Source organism: Nomascus leucogenys, chromosome 2, assembly GCF_006542625.1.
Source record: "Nomascus leucogenys isolate Asia chromosome 2, Asia_NLE_v1, whole genome shotgun sequence".
NCBI classification, from domain to species: Eukaryota; Metazoa; Chordata; class Mammalia; order Primates; family Hylobatidae; genus Nomascus; species Nomascus leucogenys.
Window position 1 is genome coordinate 66,134,865 of NC_044382.1, and position 24,808 is coordinate 66,159,672.

Below are 24,808 nucleotides of genomic sequence, written 5' to 3' on the forward strand. Positions count from 1 at the left end.
CAGATAATTTCCCAGAGTTTCCAGGAATCTATCGGGTGTCTCAGGTGAGTGAGAGAACCAAGTGAATGCCTTGTGACAACCCCCAAAACCTGCCTCCCAAACACGGCAGCGGCCCAGGGGTGCCCTTGCTGTCTTGCAGGAAGTCATTCTTAGCCGGTTCCCCTCCTCCCACCCATCCTCTGCAAACTGCCCGGCTTTCCCTACAGCCGCTATCATCACAACACGCCTGTGCCGTCTCTCCCCTTTATGGTTGTCAAATTGATTTCACCACCGCGATACCTATGGCTCCCAATGAAACTTAATTAAAAATACCATTTAATCACAGAGTAACAAAGGCAAACGGGATAAACGGCATTACCACTTCGGCGCATTTTAATCCGCACTGCTCCTCTCCATCTGAATCTGTCTGGATGAGAATTGCCTTTTCAAACCAGAATCCCCTTGTCTTCCATGCGCTTGCCTCTGACAGATCTCCAAAATAAACAGTATTTAGCGTGGCATGGATCCAAATGTATGCAATTTGCCCAGTGGTAAAATCAGCCCTAACTAGAGCAAGAAAAAAAAAAGAAGTTGCATTTGAAAATACCTTTCTTCCCTTGAAGCATACAAAAAACTGTCTACCGAACGTGGGGTCCATTAAACAGGTCCTATGGACTCTCAATTCTGGCATCCCTCGATTCAGTGAGTGACAGATTTTGAAGCTTATTACTAAAATTGTGTCACCAATGATGCCATGACTCTGCTCTTTTATGTCTAGAAAGCTCTGTGGGGCTGGAGCCTGCCAGTGAGGGCGGCAGGAATGGATCCGCTGGGGTGCGGAGGGGAGGGGCTGTTTAGAGTGAATTCGGCAGGTGGGCAACCTAGAGGGGCCGCAGGCCATCTTGAGATCTCACCTAGCCAGGGGGACATTCCCAGTTGGAAAGCCGCTCCTTTGGATTGAGCCTTTTGCTCTCTCAGAGACCCTCTGGAATCCAGATAGAGCGATGGTCTAAAGCATAAAAATATCTCACCAAGTTACCTCCACGCCCTTGCTGCTTGAAACCTTTTCACGCTTCCTGGGGTGTGTGGAATAAAACCCAAGCGGCTCCCGCCTGCTCTGCCCTACATCTCCCCTTCTGTCCTCCTGGTCTTCTTGGCTTCGGGCTCAGGGCCCTTTTCCTTCCTTGGGCACCCCCTCCCAGGGCTCTCCTGCCTGGGCCCGCTGTCCCCTTTCCTGGGAAGCTCTTCCCGACCACCTCCCTTACCCACAGCCTGATCAAGGTCCCCTTGGTCAGTCACCATCTCCTCTTGTCCCTCTCCCAGTTGGTTCCCTTCCTGGCACTTACAACCACCTGGAACACTCTTGTTATTGATTTGCTGCTTACTATCTATTTCCCCACTATGGGGTAAGTTCCTATTTTGGTCACTACATATCCCAGGGCATCCACTAGCCTGGGAGGCAGAGATGTGTCTTGGGTCCCCAGGCTTGCCACATTGCTGAGGCTGTGGTCAGCACCAAGAAAGGTTTGCAGGAGGAAGGGAGGGAGGCAGGGCAGTCAGTAACACCTCAGTGCAAAGGGATCTCTTAGATCACTTTTCTCAAGATAGCTGGGGCCACAAGGAGGACTGGCAGGAAAGCAGGAGGGTGCTGCTGATGGAAATGGTCCCTTATCCTCACACATGGGGGAAAGGGTGCGATTTCTGGGCCTGTGCTTCCAGGAAAGTCCTTCTCCAATTCACAGGGCAGAAGCAAGCCTTCCCTTGACCCTGCAGGATACGAGTTCATTGTCATTGCCCGCACCAGCTGCCTTTTTTATTGGGTCTTGCCCACCTCCTTCTACCTACCTGAAACCTCCCTGGAGAGCACATGAAATCCTCAAACACATATTCAATGAAAGTCACCATTTCTTTTTTCTCTCGGTCCGTGGCCCAGTCTGGAGTGCAGTGGCGTGATCTCGGCTCACTGCAACCTCCGCCTCCCAGGCCAAGCGATTTGCCTGCCTCAGCCTCCCGAGTAGCCAGGATTACAGGTGCACACAACCACACCCAGCTAATTTTTGTGTTTTTAGTAGAGACAGGGTTTCACCATGTTGGCCAGGCTGGTCTCAAACTCCTGACCTCCAATGATCTGCCACCTCAGCCTCCCAAAGTGCTGGGATCACCGTTTCTTTAGAGCAAATGTGATCTCACCTTTCGGATTCACTTAAAGTAGTGATTTCTCCAACCCTGCTGCACATCCCCTGACTCCACCTGGAGGACTTTGAGAACTAATTCCACCTGGGCCCCATCCAGGCCAGTGAAGCTGGCTCATCCATGCAAAAGGAAAAAAACAGCAGAATCTCTCTTGGTTTCTTATCTGATCCTTTTAATATTTTTATTGGATATGAATATTTCATGATGCACATTACATTAGTACAAGCAGTCTACGAATACAGTTCAATAGTCACACGCATATACTGGGGTGAGCACAAAACATTTCGACTAGAGGGGTGCAAGCAAGCAGGTTTGGAGAGCGCTGACATGAAAGGGTGACGCAGGTCAGGTTCACAATTAGTGATAAAACGGAGGAAAAGAGGGATTGTGGCAAACCATAGGCTGGGTCATGCCCCAACTCGCAGTGGGAAGACGCTATTTAGCTTGTTGCCATGCGAGGATGGGGGCCTAGGACTACCGGGTATTCTGAGTTCTAAAGAAAAATGCAGACCTTGGCCGGGTGTGGTGGCTCACGCCTGTAATCCCAGCACTTTGGGAGGCCGAGGTGGGTGGATCACGAGGTTGAGATCGAGACCATCCTGGCCAACGTGGTGAAACCCCATCTCTACTAAAAATACAAAAATTAGCCAGGCGTGGTGGCACGTACCTGTAGTCCCAGCTACTCGGGAGGCTGAGGCAGGAGAATCACTTGAACCTGGGAGACAGAGGTTGCAGTGAGCTTAGATCATGCCACTGCACTCCAGCCTGGTGACAGAGTGAGACTCTGTCTCAAAAAAAAAAAAAAAAAAGAAAATGCAGACCTTTTAATTTTATGTGAAATCTCCCAATTTCTAAATATTGGCACCTAATGGAATATAACAAAAAATGAACATCATAGGGGCTAAAGAAAACACTGGGCTGGATGGCCCGAGGGTGCCCCATCTGTGACTTTTAAACACCACGCCCTCCTGGTCTACCTTATTTCATTTGATCTCTGTAATGACCCTGTGAGACACTGCTTCACTTCTCTTTTACCAATGAGGAAACCGAGGCTCAAAGACACCAGGGAATGAATCCAAGTTCTGAGAGACTCGAGTCTCAACATGATGAGACCCTGGCCGCTTTGCTTAACGTGACATTTCTGTGGCTATTAACTGCATGGGAATGAGTGCAGGCCCTGAACCACTGCAATTCTGGTGGCAGGAAAGAGTTTATTCTCAGTGCACCTTCAATAGGCAAAAGCTCTTCAACTTCTCAACTACTGTGAACAACTACATGAGAAGGCAACAGGCTGGGGAGAGGGGGGCTAACTATTCTCACAATTTCTTGGGACACCAATGGGCAGGAGCCAGGTCAGAAAGGGAGAAATGTGTTAATGGCATCACAAGACAAAACTGGAGGAGGGGTCAGAAAGAGAGAGGAAAACATCTACATCCAGGTCAGCTCACCCACACATAACAGTACTAGAATTTCCTGGATATTTAACTATGTGCTGGAAATTGTTCTAAGTCTGTAACTAGAATCATCTCACTTAATGTTCACCTTAGGAGTGGTGCCTTTCATATATCCCCATTATACAGATGAGGAAACTGAGGCACGTTAACATGCCAAAGGACACGAAGCTAGTTGGGAGTCTTAAAGCTCAGGTTTTAAACCCTACTCTCTCTTGTCTCTCTGAGTCTCCAATGTCATCAGGATGGGCCACTGAGGTTCTTCAAACCTCAGTTCCACTTGTTATTACATAAGAATGAGGGACTTACAGAAAAAACTATATTATGCTGGTGAAATCCACGAAATAATGTAAATGGGACTGTGTCTCTTTCAAGAGATCAGGGGAACTCCCTAAAGAGAGGGTATCAACTTTATTTTAATTATTAACATCTTCCTGTGCACTGAGCATAGGACTCAAAGCTCAGGCTTTTACTTAGGTTTGTCTTAGAGAAAGGAAAGAGGCCAATCTTCAATGAGTCATTTCTCTTTTAGTTTCTTTGCCTTTGGGGATAGAGGCTACAGAGGAATGGAAACGGGAATTCCTGCTCTCAAACTTTTTATAGAAGCGTTGTCCAATAGGACTTTCTTCGATGATGAAAATGTTCCATATCTGTACCGTCCAATACAGCAGTCACTAGCCACATGAGGCTATTAAGCACTTGAAATGTGGCCAGGGCAACTGAAGAGCTGCATTTTTAATTAAAATTAAAACTGAATTTAAATTGAAGTAGCCACAGCTAGCTAGTGGCTACCATATTGGACAGCACTATGGGTGTGGGTGAGAAACTGGGATGTCTCTAAGTTCTGTCTTTCCCCAGAGGGCTGGGTCCACTCCAGAGTCTCTGAAAAAGCTTGGGAAAGAGGAAAGTAGGTTAGGCTTTGTCACACGCTGGGCTCATTCCTGTCACCTGCCCTGGACCTTGGGGGCTAAATGGCTCACATTTTAAAATCTGAACAATTTTTGGGGAAGAAGGTCCTGTTTAACACCAAATCAGACTATAACACAGGGTCATTTTAAAACATTTAAAGATTCATGGGCACCATTTCCTAGCTGTTTTGGATTGGGACCTGGGTGCTACGATCTAGGGGCCAAGAGAAGTCTCCACTGCCCTTGCTTAAGCCCATGAGAGCGCTGGAGGAGAAAAGCCGATCTCTTTTTCTCCTCCGCCTGAGACTTGTGCTCCTTCTAGGGTTTTGCTTCCAGAAGGTGACCTCTGAGTTCTGAAACGATGTCTGTGAGATCAAACGGCAGAGGCATCGAAGCGTCATCCTTTTCCCAGTATGGCCGACATTCTGGCTTCTGATCAGCAGGTAAAGTTCGGGCAATTCGCGACTGGCACCTGGAAGAGTAAAAATAGGAAATTAATCCACGGGAGGGAACCCCCAGAAGACCCCAACCCACAGGAAGCTTGAAGCAACACTGGCCAATGCTCCAAAGGCAGTCCTCTGGGGTGAAGGTCATGGTGACGACTGAATGAGTCTACAGGCGGAACGCAGGTGTTTGTAAGAAGGAAGACTGTTCCTGATGCTGTTGGGGCTTCCTTTGCTTTGACTCCCAGATTTGTATTATCTCAGGTGGCTTCGTAGAAGCCAATCATCAGGGAAATTCAGTTACTCTGCCTTTAAAATGGTGAATTATTTTTTCATTATCTCAACTGTTATTTAAAGTGTGTGATTAAGCCATTATCAGATTTAAATGTTTGTGGGATTTCGATGTATTACTAGATTACTGGGAACGATTAAATTGAATTTACTGCATTAAAACGTCCAAGAATAGATTAAACAATATTACAGGCCGGGATTGACTTTGGAGATCCTGGAGATTTACAAGTGTCCCAGCTTGCTGTGCTCAGAAAAAGGCACTCCAAGGAGAGACCGATTTATACGGATATATGCAAATAGAGGTTAATAATCATTTCCGCTGATGAAGAGGTGGGAAAAACTTCCACAAAATTAAATTAAGAGGCCAGCAAGAGTTAGTCCCTAAGGAAAACACTTAAATCATGGTTTTTATTGAATGGATTATTCATCAATAGTAGAGAAATTAATTATCATATGAAGCTAAATTATAGCCTCACAGGAAAAAAATTGGGGCAACGTTCTCACACCTTGGCAGGCATCTATCTCTCAGAAAGACTGGCTTATTTAAAAGTGACCTGGGAAAACTCAGTGGCTTTAGCTTTATTTATCTGCAAAATGAGGATCAGAGAGAAGGAAACAGATTGCAATAAGGAATGAACAATTTCTCGACTCTCCCGGAGTACGTGGCAGTGAGAATGAGTGGATCAAAACCAAACACTATGAGGACATTTGGGAGCATTGCACACATGCCTCCCTCCACCCCCGCCTTCTCTGCATTTTTGTCTAAATCAATTAAAAAGTGGTCATGCTCACTATTTGTCTTCTGACTGTGTAGGACTGACTATGAAGAGATCAAAGAATGGAATATCCTGGCCCCATTTCCAAGCCTGATGGTAGAAGAGAGTGTTCCTAACTGAAAGACATCTTCCTCTCTGGGGAATTATTAATGGTGAGGGGATCCCCCCGGGAAAACATACTTCAACTTTACACCTATTTTCGCGTGTGGTTAATTGCTACACCGGCATCCTATGCACTCAATCCGTCGTACATTACACATAACATTCTAATATATCTTCGGCTCTCTGCATCAGGCCCTGATAATAGCATCTGTTAACATGCACTAAGTACTATTATGTAGCACATCACTTCATAAATAATAAGATTAGCTGACCCCGGGGCCCCAAGAAGAGTAATGTGTTTAAATGTTCTCATTATTTATTTAAAACAAGAATTAAAGCAACAGAAGCTGCTTTTGACAATCCTCTTAGCATAAATATTAAACTGTTTGCACTGATAAGCTACACACTGCACTGAAGAACAGAGGGTGCGTTCTGCAGACTACTTAATCATAGGTGTTTGAGACCATGCCACTTGCTGTCGTGGTTCTGAGGGTGCATCTCTGTAGTTCTAGAGACAGTCTCTAAACCACTTGAAAGGGATGCAGGGGAAATTAATATTCAAGGAAAGCTGCGACTAATTACAAAGGAACTCTGCAAAGCTTTTAAAATTGTGCTTTCTCTCTGTCTCAGAATCCTAGAGTAATGCTCAATTTACTGGGTAGGGAAAGTTATTCCAAATTGAGCATTTCAATCTCACAGTGGATAAATTATCCATGCACACATTATCCTGGCTGGCAGATTAAAGGGCTATGATAAGTGTCGATCCACCTAGAATATCATAAGTTTGTAGAAAGTCAATAGAGATGCTTTTTCACCTGTCAGATGGGTTTTGCCTCTGTACTTTGAGAAAGTATTAAACACATTGAAGCCTGCTGCAGAGGTTTGCTTATGCTGTGTTGTAGAAGCTTCCCAATCCCAGTGGCTTTTCTTTTGGGCAAAGCTGTTTCACAGTTTTCTGCTGTTGTTCTTCTCATCAAAGGACTGGCTGGGGCCAGGCGTGGTGGCTCACACCTGTAATCCCTTGCACCCTGGTAGGCCAAGGCAGGCAGATCACTTGAGGCCAAGAGTTAGGGACCAGCCTGGGCAACATGGTGAAACCCTGCCTCTACTAAAAATACAAAAATTAGCTGGGCATGGTGATGCCCGCCTGTAATTCCAGCTACTGGAGGCTGAGGCATGAGAATCACTTGAACCCAGGAAGTGGAGATTGCAGTGAGCCAAGATCGTGCTACTGCACTCCAGCCTGGGCAACAGAGCAAGACTCTGTTTCCAAAAAAAAAAAAGAAGAAGAAGAAAAAAAAAAAGACTGGCTGGTATGGGAAGTGGCTCCTTTGCATGCAAGCTCTGACAGACAAGCTGTACACAGTCACTGCATCCATCTGGGCCAGGAGTAGAACCCTTTGTTGGGTTTCTTCAGAGCCTTCATTCAGAAATTTCAAGATTACTTTAAAATTTTTTCTTTAATGTCCAGTGTTCCTTGCCAATTTCCAAATGACAGTAATAGGGGCCAGCAGAGGGCTCGTCATTGGAGGTAGGTGATGTATTTACCCATGAAAAAGGACAGACATCCCCAACTCAAATGATATTGTGTGATTTAGCATCATGCCAGACTATGGAACTGATAACGAGAAGGTTGGGAATTACTTGAAGGCACATCTGTCCCCCTTTAGGGTTTCATTTCTTTTGCTCAGGTCACTCATTCTTCCTTCTTGGATCTTAATTTCCAAAGATGGGAAGCAGGGAGACTGCAGCACGGTGGTAAAGAGTGTGTTCTCTGGATTGCCGGAGTTGCTGCACTCCAGGGGCATGACATCTTGGGCAGGTTTTGTTACCTCGCTGAGCCTCAGTTTCTTGTCTGTCAAGTGGTGACGGTAATAATAGTCTCTTACTTATGGGGTTGATGTGAAGATTACATGAATTATAGGCAGAAAGTGCTTAGAACATTTCCTGGCACATAGCAAGCGCCCAATACCTATTAAATAATATTATCACTATTGTTACTTCTACTCCAGGTACCAGTGGCAGATGAGAAATGCCAATGAGAGAGCCGCCTGTTATACTTGGGCTGTCTCGACGGACTCCTTCTAGGGGAAGCTCTGGGGATACATGAGCAGCTCTGTCTGGCTTGAATCAAATTGCACCTAAGGCTGGATCCTATCACATTGTGACATTCCAAGACTCTGAGGCTTATGTATTCAAGCTGCTACAACTTTCCAGTGTCAGGCTAAAATGTTCAGATTCAGAAGGGATCAGCAGTTGTTCCTGAAGACCTAGGATTGATAAAAGGCATTGTCGTCTGCCCTTCTAAGTGGTGGTTATTCCAGATTGATTTTGCATTTACAGGAAATAAGGTTGGATTGTTTCTTAGCACACAATACCGTATAGTCTCTTGTAAAATAAAGGGGCCCCAAGTTGTCTTATGAAATATGTAAGGAATACTGATTGTGATGCAAATTTGTTGTCCTGTATTTACTCCCACCGTTCCCACCAACAGGATTCTATTTTCCTGTGGGGTACCTGTCCCTTCCCCATGCTTCATGACTTGATGTGGGTGGGACTAGCTCCACCTCTACGGCCAGGGGAGAGCCTTGATTGGCTTAAGCTACGTCAGTACATCATGCTCTCTTAGCCACAGGGAGTGGTTTAAGAGGAGGCACATGACCCAATATGGGGCAAGATCAAGAGAATAAATCAGAGGACTGGTATGGGAGCTAAAGGAAAAGACTTTCTCCTCTCCTGGCCTATGAATAATTAGGATGTGTGATGTGGAACTGCCATCAAATTTTGCTGCCGTCCAGCAAGGGGTGGGTCCTAGACAATGCTGTTTGAGTATCTGGGTCATGCTTCACTTAGATGTTTCAGTTTCATGAGCCTTTATTGTCTGAGTTAGGTTTTTCTGTAAAGAATCCTAGCTGATATGCTGGCCATGCTTCCTTTCTCTCAGTTATTTCCTGCCTTTTACAACATCCATTGCCTCAGCCAAGTGAATGCAGATAGTCTCTCCAAACTGAGATGTTGTGGCTGATACAGCGTAGTGTGTGCAGAGAATACCTGGGTATGAACTCATGAAAACACTGACATTTGGTTTTGTTTTAAATAGTATTTCTATTTGGGACAAATTTCTGCCCAGAAAACAAGAGAATGCTGGTCCATCCACACTGGCCTTTGCATGAAAATAAGCCAGTTTTCAGGACTAGAGCTGGATAATGTTGCTAAAGAAGTTAACAAGATTCCCTTCTCAGTGTCATTCTCAAGTCCTACTGAACCCAGCTAAACAATAAGAAAGTTACAGTTTCCCTTTTCAATCCTATCCTCTCTAATCCTATCCTAAGGAAAAATCCCATTTTTAAAAAATGTTTCTTGGGTTAGCACATAAACTTGGATCTGTTCAGAAAATACTGCCCCTTTCATGAAGCAGTTCAAGGAGAGCAAAGGAAAATAATATGTATATACACATAAAATACTGTATACATATGCTTTATATGTATACCTATTATTTTATATATAAATAAGTATTTTAAATATAATAAATATAAATATTTTATACATATGTATTTTATACTATATTCTTTATTATATATTATGTATAATATATAATATGCAATGTGAATTTATAATACGAATTTAGGAGGAAGAGAGATAAAGTATATACATAATATAGTATGTACATATACTTTTAATATATTATATTATGTATTATGATATCTTTATATACAATAATATATTTATATTATTATATATAATGATATACATAAATTATATATAATATAGTATATATAATATGTAATTATATATTTATTAAAATACACAATTATATGTATTTATTATATAATTATTATATATTTTATATATTTAATATATAATTATATAACTATTACATATAACTGTAACAATTATATAACTTTATTTATTTATTATATAATTATAATATAATGATATAACTATTATATATAATTTATAAATTTATATATTATATAACTATTATATATAATTATAATTATATAATAAATATATAAAATATAATTATATCTAATATTATATAATATATAAAATAATTATATAATAAATACATATAATTATATACAATATATACTATATTACATATTATATGTGTATATAAAGTATATATATTACATATATACTTTCTGTCTCTCTCCTTCCTAAATTCACATTATTTTGACTCAAAGCACTCTATAAACCACCTCCTGAAACTCTCAGCTACTTAGGAGTTGTTCTCCCTGAATGACCTAGTGATGTAACAGGAAGCAGCCGAAAAGTGTCACATTGGCTAGCTGCTAGCAGATTGTCCAGAGGTCCCCCTGACCAAGGTGTAACTCATGAAGGGCGTCACTGCCCGGTGATTTCCCCCAGGGCTGCACTTACATTTAGATGATCGGGATTGCAGCTACATTAGTGAACACTGGTCACCATGCTAAAATTAACCACTTTAGCTAAAGAGTGTGTTAATTATGGGTATGCAAGCAGTCAATAAAAGGTTAATGCAAAAGTCAAAGGATAAATTTCTTCCCTTATTGCATCACTTCACAGACTAAATGACTAACATTATACTTTGTGTTTTTAATCAATAGGTTTTACAGTAATGTGCTGGCCATTGATTTTAAGAAAACATACACGGTCTTCTTCCTTGTCCCTAAATTTTGCAACAAATAAAGGACAGGTAACATTTCCATTACTCTTGATGAAATGATAAAGAAAGATTTCAGGAGAAATGGTTTCTGCTGAAAGATTCATCAGAATAAGCAAATGTAACATACACACACACACACACACACACACACACACACAGACTAGAACTTGATGGAGAAATATTACCAAGCATGGGCAAGTGAAGAGATAACAGAAATGAACTCCTAAGAGGGAATTCTTCAATGGGAAAGAGGAGAACAACTCCTGATTAAAATAACAATTACATTTTGTACAATGTTTAAAAGTCCCAAATAATGTCGATCCACAGCACTGCTTCTTACTTTCCTAATATCTAGGACAGATGGCAGGGGTAGGTATTTGGATCCCCAGTTTGAGTGAGGGCTGCCTTACTGAAGGTTTGATGGAACGGTGTGCAAGGGAGCCAGGGCGGGTCAGACCCCTGGACATCTGGCTGGCTGCCCTTTTCACTCCATTCCGTCTTTTTCATGGATTTCCATTTGGACTAAAATGGATCCTGTCCATTGACTAGTCAGCTATTCTTGTCAAATTTAGATATTCCGGACATTCCAAATCATTTCAGAGGAAAGAAGCAAATGTTGTTTTTACCTCCGGTTTCTAGAATGACTATTATTATGTTAGATGACTGACAAAACCTAGTTTTCTTCTTTTCATTCTTTTGACGGTGAGGCTCTTACAGCATAAGTATCTACAGTCTATAGAAATAAAAGATACATGTTCAGCTTCTGAGGGCATAAACTATCTCTAATTATTAATATATTCCCTGGGTGACCTTGAGAAAACTATCTCAACCTCTTAGTTTCCTCGACTGTTACACTGAAGTTAATGCTTCTCTGCTTTACTGGGTTATGTGAAGATAAAATCAAATAACATATATAAAAGCACTCTAAAATATGTAAAGTACCATATAAATGTATAATTATGCTTCAATATCCCTTTTCTTATGTGATACAAGTCCTATTTTTAAAACCTCGCTGATCAACCTAGTGATCACGCAACGTTGGCCAGAAGGGCTTGTAACGCTCACAAATAAAAATGAAAGAAATCACACTTCTAAAGAGAGCAGTTTAAACGGACAGCTTCATCATAAAATACCCAATGTTTAAAAGTCTCCTCTTCTTTAAGTCAGTGTTTTTTCTGGAATTCGAATTTAAGGAGTTGACAGTCACTTGGCCAAATGCTGAGTAGGAGTCTGTATGAGGGCATCAGCTACATGATAACGCATTCTCCTAGTGCACAATAGCATAAGCCAATACCAAGGCTTAAGAGGCCTCAAGAGCCAGGCGAGGTGGTTCACACCTATAATCCCAGCACTTTGGGAGGCTGAGGTGGGCAGATCACGAGGTCAGGAGTTTGAGACCAGCCTGACCAATGTGGTGAAACCCCGTCTCTACTAAAAATACAAAAGTTATCCAGGTGTGGTGGTGCACGCCTATAATCCCAGCTACTGAGGAGGCTGAGGCAGAAGAATCGCTTGAGCCCGGGAGGCGGAGATTGCAGTGAGCCGAGATCGCACCACTGCACTCCAGCCTAGGTGACAGAGTGAAACTTCATTTCAAGAAAAAAAAAAAGAGGCCTCAGGTAGAAAACATTGGTGTTACATCAAGTCCACATGAACCTGCAAAACCCACCTGCCAGGTCAGCATGAAAAAAGCAGGAAATAATGATGTCATAGGGCAACAATCCTCTCAATGGCATTTTGCTTTAAAGGGAGCGTGAGACAAATATGGGACCCTAATGTCCTCTGTTCAATTCAGTATCTTGAGGGTTCATTTCACTCTAATGTGTATTTGTGTGGCCAACGTCTTGCCATACAGAGTGATTCCAGTGTTTAAAGATAAGTATTTTTCATATTAACATGGTATCTAAATCCCTGCCAGTACTTGATGTACAAATTGAAGGGATTTCCATGTATAATTCTCACCTCCATGATGCCTACCTTAAGCGCTACATTTAAAATCTAACCTCATGGAAGAGGCCACTCTGTTGCACTGTTTTTCATAGTCTCACCATGTTTTGCTCCAAATAATCTGTTATAGTGAGTGGTGAAAAAAGTGTGCAGTCTAGTTTATAATAATCTTTCCCTTGACACTCTAAATCCTCTGAAAAGAGAAGAACAAGTTAATGAATTTGTAATGTGTCTTCTTGGACTGTTGTCACTGCTGTCATGGCACTGTGGACAACTTTACAAGTAAATAGCCACCCAGTCATACTTACAGCCATCATAACAGTCTACTCGGACAAAGGTGGCTTTATCAAGTCAGCATGTCAAATAACTCAGTTTACCTATTGCAGAACCACTAAAACAAACCAATTCCTAAATGAGTTTTGACAAAAGACATGTTCACTTTTTCTTTGAAAGGCTTTTAACCTCTTGCCTCCGTTCCCCACGTTAATGTTTCCAGATCAGTAAAGTCAACACACATCAGAGAGTGAGGAAAAGCCAGACTTTTCCCCAGGGGTCAGCTTTTTGTCCCCATGGGTCAATACACCTTTTTAGTAGTTAGTGTTCTTCAACCATGACCACTTGAGAAGCCGGGTTTGGCTTAACTTCTAGTTGTACATACATCTACTTTTGGGCCTCACGCTTCTGGGAAGAGGTGAGAAGTCCAATGTAAGATAGGCTGTTTAGGTGCTTTAAAAACCCTTTGACTGCCAAATATACCTGAAGTACTTTTGAACACCAAGATAACGCCATTCAGCCACAAAAACAACCACCCATTTTTCAAGAACTCTTTCTTCCTTTCTTTTTTCGAGACAGGGTCTCACTCCATCACCCAGGCTGGAGCACAGTGGCACAGTCACAGCTCACTGAAGCCTCCAACTCCTGGGCTCCAGTGATCCTCAGCCTCCCGACTAGGTGGGAGTACAGGCAGGCATCACCACATCTGGCTATTTTTCTTTTTGTTTTTTGTAGAGATGGGGTCTCCCTTTGTTGCACAGGTTGGTCTCAAACTCCTGGGCTCAAGTGATCCTCCTGCCTTGGCCTCTCAAAGGGTCGAGATTACGGGCATGAGCCACCACGCAGAGGCAAGAAATCTTTCTTCCATTTAGCATAGATAACTCTGCTGCCTGGATTTTGGCCAATTAACATAATTAGAGAGTCCTTCCTGTGGGTCTATGCCATCCTGCTGCCTTGGAGAAGGAGACAGTGCAGGCGGTACCCAGCTGCTGTCAATGGCTTACGTTCTGCACATTTGTTTGGAACTCAAAAGACATCTTCTATATAAACAATGGTTTTCACAGTTCCCAATTCTTTCCCTCAGCACCTACATGACCTACAGTTTGTGTGAAATATAATATTAATAATAATATATAGTGCAATAGCCATGAACATCAGGGCTTTTGGTTTTGTTTTGAGATGGTGTCTCTCTAGGTTGCCCAGACTGGTCTAGAATTCCTGGACTCAAGTGATCCTCCTTTCTCAGCCTCTTACATAGCTGGGATTACAGGCATGCAGAACAATGCCCAGCTGATTGTTATTTTTCATGAGATAGAACATTTAGAGTTCCAACTTGGGATTCCAAGAAGAGATTTGTTTTGGTAAAGGTTTCCCATCATCCTGGCTATGGAACCAGAGTGTCTCACTGTAAATCATGGTTAAGAGCTCCCCTGCTTTTGTTGTGATTGCTTTTGGTGTCTTTGTCATGAAATTTCTGTCCATTCCTATGTCCAGGATGATATTGCCTAGTTTGTCTTCCAGGGTTTCAAAAGCAAAAGTTGATAAGTAGGATCTAATTAAACTTAAGAGCTTCTGCACAGCAAAAGAAACTATCAACAGAGTAAACAGATGACCTGCAGAATGGGAGAAAATATTTGCAAATTATGCATCTGACAAAGGTCTAATATCCAGCATCTATAAGGAACTTAAAACAAATGTACCAGAGAAAAACAACCCCATTAAAAAGTGGGCAAAGAACATGAACAGGCACTTTTCAAAAAAAAGCATACATGCAGCCAACTAGCATATGAAAGAAAGCTCAATAGCCCTGATTATTAGAGAAATGCAAATCAAAACCACAATGAGATACCATCTCACACCAGTCAGAATGGCTATTATTAAAAGTAAAAAAATAACAGATGCTGGCGAGGTTGGGGAGAAAAGGGAACATTTATACACTGTTGGTGGGAGTGTAATTTAGTTCAGCCATTGTGGAAAGCAGTATAGCAATTCCTGAAAGAGCTAAAAGCAGAACTAATATTCAACCCAGCAATCCCATTACTGGGTATACACTCAGAGGAATATGAATCATTCTGCCATAAAGACACATGCATGCAAATATTCACTGCAGCACTATTCACAATAGCAAAGACATGGAATCAACCTAAATGCCTATGAATGAAAGATCAAATAAAGAAAATATATACACCATGGAATACAATGCAGCCATAAAAAACAACAAGATCATATCTTCTAAGGGAACGTGGATGGAGCTGGAGGCTATTATCCTTAGCAAACTAACCCAGGAACAAATACTGCATGTTCTCACTTTTAAGTGGGAGTTAAATGATAAGAACCTATGAACACAAAGAAGGAAATAAGAGACACTGGGGTCTACTTGAGCAGGGAGGGTGGGAGGAGGGGGGAACAGAAAAGATAACTATTGGGTACTGGGCTTAATAACTGGGTGATGAAATAATCTGTACCTCAAACTCCTGTGACACGTTTACCTACGTAACAAACCTCCACACATACCCCAAACCTAAAATAAAAGTGGAAAAAAAAAAAAAGAAAAAAAACCCCAGCTCCTCTGGCCTATGTAAAGGCTCTATGAAAGAAGAGAGGACCCTGGGGTGAGGGGTAAAAGTGCTCAGGTCATACCTCCAGGAGGTCAGAAGACGAGGATATAAGGGATGCAAGAGCCCCTTGCTGGTTTGGAAGTCAGGGCCACTTTTTGGTCATGAAATAGCTCAAAGCCATCTCCACTCTTTCTTTAGGGGTCCAGAGGAGTGCCCTGCCTTTTCCCTTTTACTGCTACAATGTGCAGGCTCCACCAGGGCACCTCCCAAGCCATGTGATGAGCCTGTGTGATCCTCACAGCACCGCCTTTCTCTTGTCCCTCTCAAAACCGCCCCTGTAGGTTTATCAGAGACTTTTGTTGACATGGGAGAGATTATAAAGACATTGTAACTCATGCCAATGCTCTTTCGATGACATCTCCTCTCACACCGAAGGGATAATGAGAACACTAATAAAAACATTTAAAAGAGCCAATAAGGCTTGGCACAGTGGCTCACACCTGATGGGAAGGTGAAGCAGGCAGATAGTAAGCTCAGGAGTTCAAGACCAGCCTGGGCAACATAGTGAAACCCCATCTGTACAAAAAATTTAAAAAGACTAGTCAGCCATGATGGCGGGCAGCTGCAGTCCTTAGCTAGTTGGGAAGCTGAGGTGGGAGGATCACTTGAGCCTGGGAGGCTGAGGATACAGTGAGCCATGATTGTGCCACTGCACTCCAGCCTAGGTGGCAGAGCAAGACCCTGTCTCAAACAAACAAACAAACAAAAACCCCACAATAATAAAGATGAGTGCTACGATTCTCTACATATTCTATTAAAATGTTTGTCCTCAAAATTGAAAATGAGGCCCAGAAGATTAACTAATCCATCCAAGATTTCACAGCCAAACAAGGGATAGGGTCAGGATTTGAAGCCAAAATTGTCTGACTAATCTCTTTGCATTCTTCCAAAATACAGACATCACGAGAATCATTTTGGGCCCTTGCTAGAAACTGAGTTTCCTAATGGCACCTGGTCCTAAGTCAGACTTTCCAGATGAACATCCTGGGAATCTTCATTTTCATAGGTGACTCTTAAGATCAGGCCAGTTGTTGAAAACACTGCACTGTGTTAACCTGCCACAATGGATCACAAAGATGCTAAAAGTGGGTTGTGGTGGGGGAGACATACATGTGTCTTTGGGTCCAGAAAGAACTAACATTCAATTCAGCTCCATTTCAGAGGAAACCAGACTCAGGCCGCTGTAGAGTCCTATAGAGCGGCAACTTGGCTCCCCAGGCAGGCAGCTGGTGACTTCCCAGGGTCTGGCACGTGAAACAGGTCTCCTGAAGTCCTCCCCCTACTTCAGGGACTGTGGCAGGCCCTTGAAACCAATTAATATGTGAGACTGCTTGGCCCACCACTGGGGTGTAAAACCAGGAGGTAGAGGGCTGAGAATAATTTTATCCCCCGGTTCATTTGTGGGCTTGTCTGTTACATAATGATACTGATGAATGGGCTATCTTGACAGCCGAACATTTAGGAGCTGCTGACCTTTGATCTCTGGTCACATGATAGGGTCACCCGAAACTTGCATGACTTCTACCTGCCCAAAGGTAACAATATAAAGGTCAAATGGGCTGGACGATTATATGTATCAAGTCGGAGGCCGCTTGGTTGGATGCTTTAAGAGAGACCGGGTTGGGTTCCCCAGCACACAATGCTATGGAACCACTGCAGAAATGTGCTCAACAAAAGATATACAATTTCAAAGCAGTCTAGAGTAACTTTCCTTGCAAGGGAATAGAATGAACTCATTATTTTTAAAGGGCAACAATGAAAACAAACACTTTGGAAGAAAATATATTCTGCTAGTGACTCAGCCATCGGGAGGGAAGGCATATAGGTGCATGACTTAATGAATGATATTCATGCTGTACCTATGACATGGCAGCAGGTCCAATTTGATGCAATTACTGGAACAAAATCCCCACCGGGTAGTATCAAGCCCTCCTTTCAGCCACAGAATATGGTCTCTCCGCTGTCCTCTGTCACCACAGAACTCCACAAAGGACCATGATTGACAAAAGATAACCTTTTCCAAATCTCATGACTTCCCTGTTGCTTGAAATTTAAGTAAAGTTTGCATGGGACAGTCTCAAACTTCAGAAAGATTCCAGTATAACAAGGTGGCTGTGATTTTTAAATGCACTACAACATTTTAAAAAACATTTCTTCTTGCAAATTGGAAGACTGTGTTTCTGACTATGTGGTTCAATTCCATTTACTCAGAATCAACTTGATTCTGAGTAAATAATAGCAGTCATGTAAGTGACGAATACAGTTATGAAAATAAAAGCTAAAAGGCCAATGCCATTGATTTCCAGAATCTAGAAACTTCACAATCTGCAGGAAGCGGCAGACATTACAGAAAAATCTGATTTACACAGACAGCCTGTTTTTCTACAAAGGATTTTCCCCTGCAAAGTCAAAGACCTACAGACAGACTGCCAGTGAGTATAATCCACTCATACTCCTGAGAGATAAGCAAAGCAAGGGACAATGGCTTACAGAATAAAAGGCCAGCTGTTCTGACTTTGGAATGCTCATTTGAGTTGTAAGCTGTGAAATAAATTTGAGTTGATGGTTCCTCCATCTGCTCACCTGTCAGTCTCCTTCCATTGTACTGCTGTTTTTAGAAATAATTCCATGTAACCTGCTTAATTGGTTTTTGGATGCCAAGAAACACCTCACGAGTTCACTTTAACCTTATTCGGAACATGAGGTTCCTGGGCCCTTCTGGATTTCTCTTCTTTAGAAACATTCACTAACAGGTCACTTAGGGTAGGGAAATCAGTAGCATCTAATACCAACCATGTGACACAGTTCAAATTCAGGATTAGGAAGAAAATAATGGGTCAAAAGAAAAATGCTAATTTATAAAGGTCATATCAGTCTTCTGATGAATTTATGCTTTGCACTGATTTAAAAGCTGAGTCAAAGTCAAAATTCTTATAGTGGTCCACAAGGCCCTCCATGATGGACCCTTTCCTAACCCCGATCCTCTGCCCTTTCCTGGCACTCATCCCATTGTTCACTGTGCTCCAGTCAGACCGGCTTATTTGCTCACCCTGAAGAGGCCAAGAGCAGTCTCAGCGTATTAGAACCTGCTGCTCCTTCTCCCTTGAACACTCTTCCCCTAAAATATCCACATGGCTTCCTCCCCCTACCCCTTCAGGTCACTCCTCAATCCAATCAGGGAGACCTTCCTTGACTGCCTTACTCAGGACAGCAAATATCTCCCCTCCCTGTCCCCCAACTCTAGCACTCCCCATCTTTCTTCACTGTCCTATTTTTCTCTGTAGCACTTGATGCCATTTGTGTGTGTGTGTGTCTGTGTGTGCACACGCACGTGAGCTAAGCTCTCTGAAGGCAGGGATGTCTGTCTGTTTTGCTCATTGCTATATCCTCGAAGCCTAGAGCAGAGTTTGACACGTGGTAGCAGTAATAAATACTGTGGAGTGCACAAGTGATTGAAAGCATCTTGCATCTGAATTGTACCTCCTTAACAGGGAGCTGATTTCCCTGCTACACAGCACTTTAATAACAATGATAAGAAGAAGCAATAGCTGGGCACGTAAAAGTAATAGTACCCTGTAGTATTAATACAGGTAGTAATTACTACCCTGTAGTAATAGTACCAGCTACTTGGGAGGCTGAGGCAGGAGGACCACTTCAGCCCAGAAGGTTGAGGTTGCAGTGAGCAGTAATCACACCACTGCACTCCAGCCTGGGCAACAGAGCCAGACCCTGTCTCACAAAAAAAAAAAAAAAAAAAAAAAAAAAAAAAGCAAACTAACAACTTAACAAGCCGGATGGTATAGCAGGGAGAACACTGGTCTGAGAATTAAAGACTCAGTTCTGCCACTACTTTACCCTAGGATCTTGGGCAAAACTGTGACTTTCTGGCCATCATTACTTAGATCTGTACAATGAGGGCTTGAGTTAGACAATCCCTAAAGGTCTTCTCATCTCTAAAAAAACTGTAGTTATATATATAAACAGTATGGCTTACGTCCATATGCATTATCCCATGTGATCCTCACTACTAGGGCAGCAAAGAAAGGTGTAATCCCAGTTTTGAAAATGAGGCTACAGCTAGTGCCAAGGCCTTAACACATGAGTCCATCTTGGGGCCTCCAGCCCTAGGACAACACAACTGACACCACTTGAAGCAGTGACAATCATCTGTTATGGACTAAATGTCTGTGTCCTCCTAAAAGTCATATCTTAAACTCTTAGCCTCTAATGTGACAGTATCTGAAGGTCGGCCTTTGGGAGGTAATTCGGTCATGAGGGTGGCACCCTTATGAAAGGGATTAGTGCCCTTAAGTGAAAGCATTGTTCCAGGTCACACAACCACATAAATAATAAGTCATATTAACTGGGGCTGAAACTTAGGTCACTCACTGGTCCAACACTTTTCAACTAAACTGAACTTGGTAAAATTGGAATTACTGCCACTCACTCTTAAACTCTGATTCAAAAGCTATTTTTGCAGGGAAGTTCTAATCCTCTGAGTGATATGTGTCATTGACTCCAGTACTTCCTGGGCACTATTTCACTCTCGCCAAAGAACCTATGGAGTCTTTAAGCTGCCACTTCATTCCAAGGTTACAGATAATAAACTCCTCCATTTGCCTATGGATGTTTTATGACAGGAGCACAATTATATGTTGGTGCAGCTGTTTTGTAGAAAGGGAAGAAGTGCAGGCCACTGCAGCATCAGGATTGTCATGTTAACAAGCCCCTGAACTCCAAAGATGTCATAGTGTCCTGGCCCTAAATCCAAAGCATGTCTGCATTTTATACACCTAGGAAATGAATGACACTCTTTCTACAGCTAACATTTGGAAACTAATATTGCTTTGTCCCACATAAATATCTATGCCGCTGGGTCAGTGATCAAGAAGATGCTTGCTAAATGTACACTGATAAAGCCAGGATTTGGCCAGAAGGACTTCTGTGACTTTCGTGCTTTTAGTATCCATTCATTCAACAGGATCTAGAGATCCAGTAGAGAACTACACCAAGTCCCAGGTTTTGTGGTGCTTACAGGCTAGCAGGAAAGTCAGGTAATAAACACATGTATCGGTTATAAACGGCATTCAGCCGCTAGCAAGGGGGACTGGAAATAACAGTGGTCAAAGTAGATAGGAGCTTATTTTTATTTCACATTAAAGAAGTCTAAGGAGCATCACACAGAAGCAGACCATGGACGTCTGTGACCCAGGCTGTTTCATCCACCTTTCTGCTCTGTCCTCCTTAGCACGTGGATGCCATCCCCGAAGTCACCTATGGGGCCAGGACACTCCAGCCACCATATCTGAGTCCCAGGCGGGGGGCAGCAGGAAAGACAGAGGGCTAAAATATCCCCTTACCTCCTCTTTGAAAGGAGGACAAGTAACCCCCTCCATCTGGATCTCACTGATTAGAACTTAGTCACTGGGAAGTGTGAGATTTTAGCTGGATGTTGCTCCCTTTCCCCGTCAAAACCAAGACTTCAAGGAAGAAGCAAAAAGTGAGACCGGATGAAAAGCTAACATTCTCTGCCACACAATATAAGCAAATAAATATCAAGATAATTTCTCCTAGAGATAAGTGTTCTGGAGCAAATCAAGCAGAGAAATGAAAAAAAAAAAAAAAAAAAAGTGAATAGAGAGGCTGAGGGAAGAGTCTAGGTTAGGGTGGCTGTGATGGATGCTTGTCCTGGGGAAGGTATTGTTAGTGAGAATGAATTAGACATTAGGGCTGGGCGCAGTGGCTCACGCCTGTAATTCCAACACTTTGGGAGGCCAAGGCAGAAGGCACCCTTAAGGTCAGGAGTTCTAGACCAGCCTGGGCAACAGAGTGAGACTCTGTCTCTACAAAAAATAAGTAAATTAGCCAGGTACGGTGGCATGAGTCTACAGTCTCAGCTACTTGGGAGGCTGAAGTGGGAGGATTGCTTGAGCTTAGGAGTTTGAAATCACCTTCGGTAACATAGCGAGACTCTGTCTCTGCCAAAAAAGAAAGAAAAAAGAGTTAGGCATGCCCAGGGGGCATGGGGGCCACTGTGGCTGGAGGAAGGGGGCGAAGATAGGGGATGGAGAGGATGGGGTCAGTGAAGCCTGAGCTCTTGGAAGCCACTGTGACGACTGGATTTTACTCTAAGTGAGATGGGGAACCGCCGGAGGGTTTTAAGCGGGAGGATGATACGATCTATGTCACGGTGCTCCGCAGAAAGCCTCTAGATTCCTTTAGGAATGGAGTCATCTCATGAGAGTAAAATTCTATGCTCTACCTACACACAGTATTTGTTTGATGAAGCAAAATATCTTAAGACTCTTCAGTGGTGTCCTAGGCCACTCCAGCTCTGGGGCTGGGAGGGAGGGAAGGCTGTAAACCTTATCCTTCAAGGCTTTGATGTATTGTTCGCCTTTGCGCTGGAATAGAAAAGAAGGAATCACGCCAAAGCCTCCCTGTATTCCCAAGTCCACCTGATGTGTATCTTCAGAACTCAACACACATCCAATTTATGCTGTTCTTTTTCTTTTTGGTGCCGTGAATTCAGGCTGAGGAAGGAGGGTAATCCTATATGCTGAGAGCCACGGAAGACTGAACAGGCCTTCTGAGTCAGCGCAAGGTTTGCTTCTGAAATGACTTGGTTTGAAAGGAGTTTTAAAACATCGTAGTTCAATAGAGAGCAGGCCAAATTCTGAAGTCCTCCGACCGAAGTTTTTGTGGTGCTGCTAGCAATGCCGCCACTGAATAAAGCCCACTGGAGCCTCAGAAAAGAAGGATGAGTTGCCAAAGAGACCGCCTTAGGCTTGCAATATGGCCTGCAAACTTCAGGTTAACTGGGTGGACTTATTAATTAATCATCACAACCACAAGTTTCCCACCTGGGCATCTTTAAGGAGAAAGCAAGAGGAGAGACAGGCCATTATCTGTTTATTACTTATTGTCTTGTATTCTCTGGTCAATGGGCTGGTGCAGTGTCACACTTCGGGGCTTTGAAAGCGTGGGTCTGTCATTCCTTCACTGTCTGGGGGTGATCTCATTCTCCCAGCACCAGTGTTTGTTCGTGGGGTGACCTTGGGAAGGGCACTTAGCAACAGCATTTTCTCATCTGTCAAGCTGAGACAGCCACAGGGACCCAAAGTCACTAAATGCTCAAGCATGGGACGGTCTGGGCCACCTCATATCAAAGCCCCCTGGCTCCGGGAAGAAGGCTTTTTCCAACAGGGAAAATAAGCAAGGCCATGTCCTTGCCACATGCCTGGTAGAGATGGGGGTGAAGGCAGGGTGGGGTGGAGGATGACAGTAGCTCTTTGTAGAAAAGACACCCTTAGGCCCTCACTGCAGATCCCAGATGCTTTCTCATTTGCCAAAATTCGGAAGGTCATAAGGAATCAAAGGACGACATCTGCTTGTGCAGAATGTCATTATAGAGGAGTCTGGGAACAAGAGGCCTGTTACAAGTCACCTTTCCAGCTCCTGCAAACAGGCCGATTAATGGAGAAGTTCGGCTCCTCACTGAGCATTACAGGAGTGGGGTCAGCTGGGACCGGGCCAGAGCTTGGCGGTGAGTCAGGAGAACACGGCAAAGACTTGATTAGCTGCTGTGACCTCCTGCCCCGTGCCCGGCCTGCCAGGGAGCCGGGCTTCTCAGCAGACTGCTAAGTTAGAATTTACACTTTTTGGAAGAACAGTTCTGCAGCCGAGACCACCTGGGAGTTGGCACAGAATACTTTACGGAGGCTCCATTATGCGTTTTCTGCAGCACTAGCTGATAGGTTAGCTCGGGCGAGACTGCGAGACCTGGAGAACTTGCTATTCCTAATTTAAACTGTTCTTTCTAGCAGGAGACTGACTCGCAAAGGTCCTACTGCCCAAAGGCATCATCCAGTAAGTTCCGGGGCCAGGGTTGGATGCGTAAGTGCCATCAGCAAGTTGCCTGCCTGTGTGGCATGAATGGACAGGTCCCAGGACAGTGTTCCCTCCAGGAACACTCTTGCTCTGGCTTTCAACTAATGCCAGGAAGTCTACCATTAATTCATTTTGTTCAAATGTATGCGGAAAGGAGGGAAAGGTATTTTACAATGCAACTACCTCTAAGGAGGATAACAGTTTAAGCCACCTCTCAGATAGAGCATGCTGCTTCCTGGTGTGAAGAAGGGAAATCCCACGATCTCTGCAGTCCCTGGGTGAGAAGCAGAGGTAAACTTCCTTACAGTCTCACCTAGGGCTGATCACGTGAATAGCCTTCTGCAAGAGATGTACAGGAGGCCAGTAAATAAAGATTAGAAGCAATTTAATTGGTTCTAAGTTAATGTCCTTTTTCATTGGGTCTCATGTAAGCGTCTGGGAGTTACGGTTGCTACCTTAAAGTATTTATAAAGTTCTTTCCCAGGAGAAAGGTCTTTTGGGCAGGCAGCGAGTGGGTCTGTGAATTATTTCTCCATGGTGGGTACAGTGTGAGGATGAAGGAACAGGTTCAACTGTAAAGAATCTAGTGCTCTTTCCTCAAAGAGAAGGAATTCTCATTTTTCAGCAAGGTAATTTCGGACAGCCGTGACTTGCTCTTTTAGACTTCAGATTTGGTAGAACCTCTGTTCTTGGGAGGTTCTTATCCTCTCTCCTACCCCCTCAGTTTAAAGACAAGTTCAATAGACTGCTCAACCCATTTGTGTCAAAGTCAGGAGGCTAGAATCCAGGTCTTGAGATCCTTAGTTCACTATGGGCCTGCCTGCAAATTTTCCCTTTTCCTCTTAATGTTTTGTTTTGTTTTGAGACAGGGTCTTACTCTGTTGCCCAGGCTGGAGTCCAGTGGCACAATCATGGCACACTGCAGACTTGACCTCTCAGGCTCAAGTGATCGTCCCAACTCAGCCCCCCAAGTAGCTGGGACCACAGGCATGTGCCATCATGCCCAGATAATTGTTTTTTTATTACTTTTTGTAGAGACAGTGTCTCACTATGCTGCCCAGGCTGGTCCCAAACTCCTGGCCTCAAGGGATCCTCCCACCTTGGCTTCCCAAAGTGCTGGGATTACAGGCATAAGCTATAGTGCCCAGCCCTTTTTCTTTTTTTTAATGTTGTAATTGTTAATTGCTAACATTTTCTGAGCATCTACTATGTGCCAGATGGCACTGTAAGGGCTTTACTCATGTAATAATCTCAGTAACCCCATCAGGTCGCTATGATTATTATCCCCA

At 43.3% G+C, this 24,808-nt stretch overlaps 1 protein-coding gene across 2 annotated transcripts in view; it reads right to left on the reverse strand.

Moving 5' to 3' along the window:
* Positions 1–2,325: 2,325 nt before the first annotated feature.
* Positions 2,326–24,808, reverse strand: part of FTO (FTO alpha-ketoglutarate dependent dioxygenase) — a 413,852-nt gene continuing 391,369 nt past the window's right edge. For both annotated transcript variants that reach the window (XM_003263053.2, XM_030796957.1), the window contains exon 9: positions 2,326–5,003. In XM_003263053.2, coding sequence (XP_003263101.1) covers positions 4,850–5,003 — 154 coding nt within the window. In that variant the 3' untranslated portion in view covers positions 2,326–4,849. The remainder of the gene's footprint in view (positions 5,004–24,808) is intronic.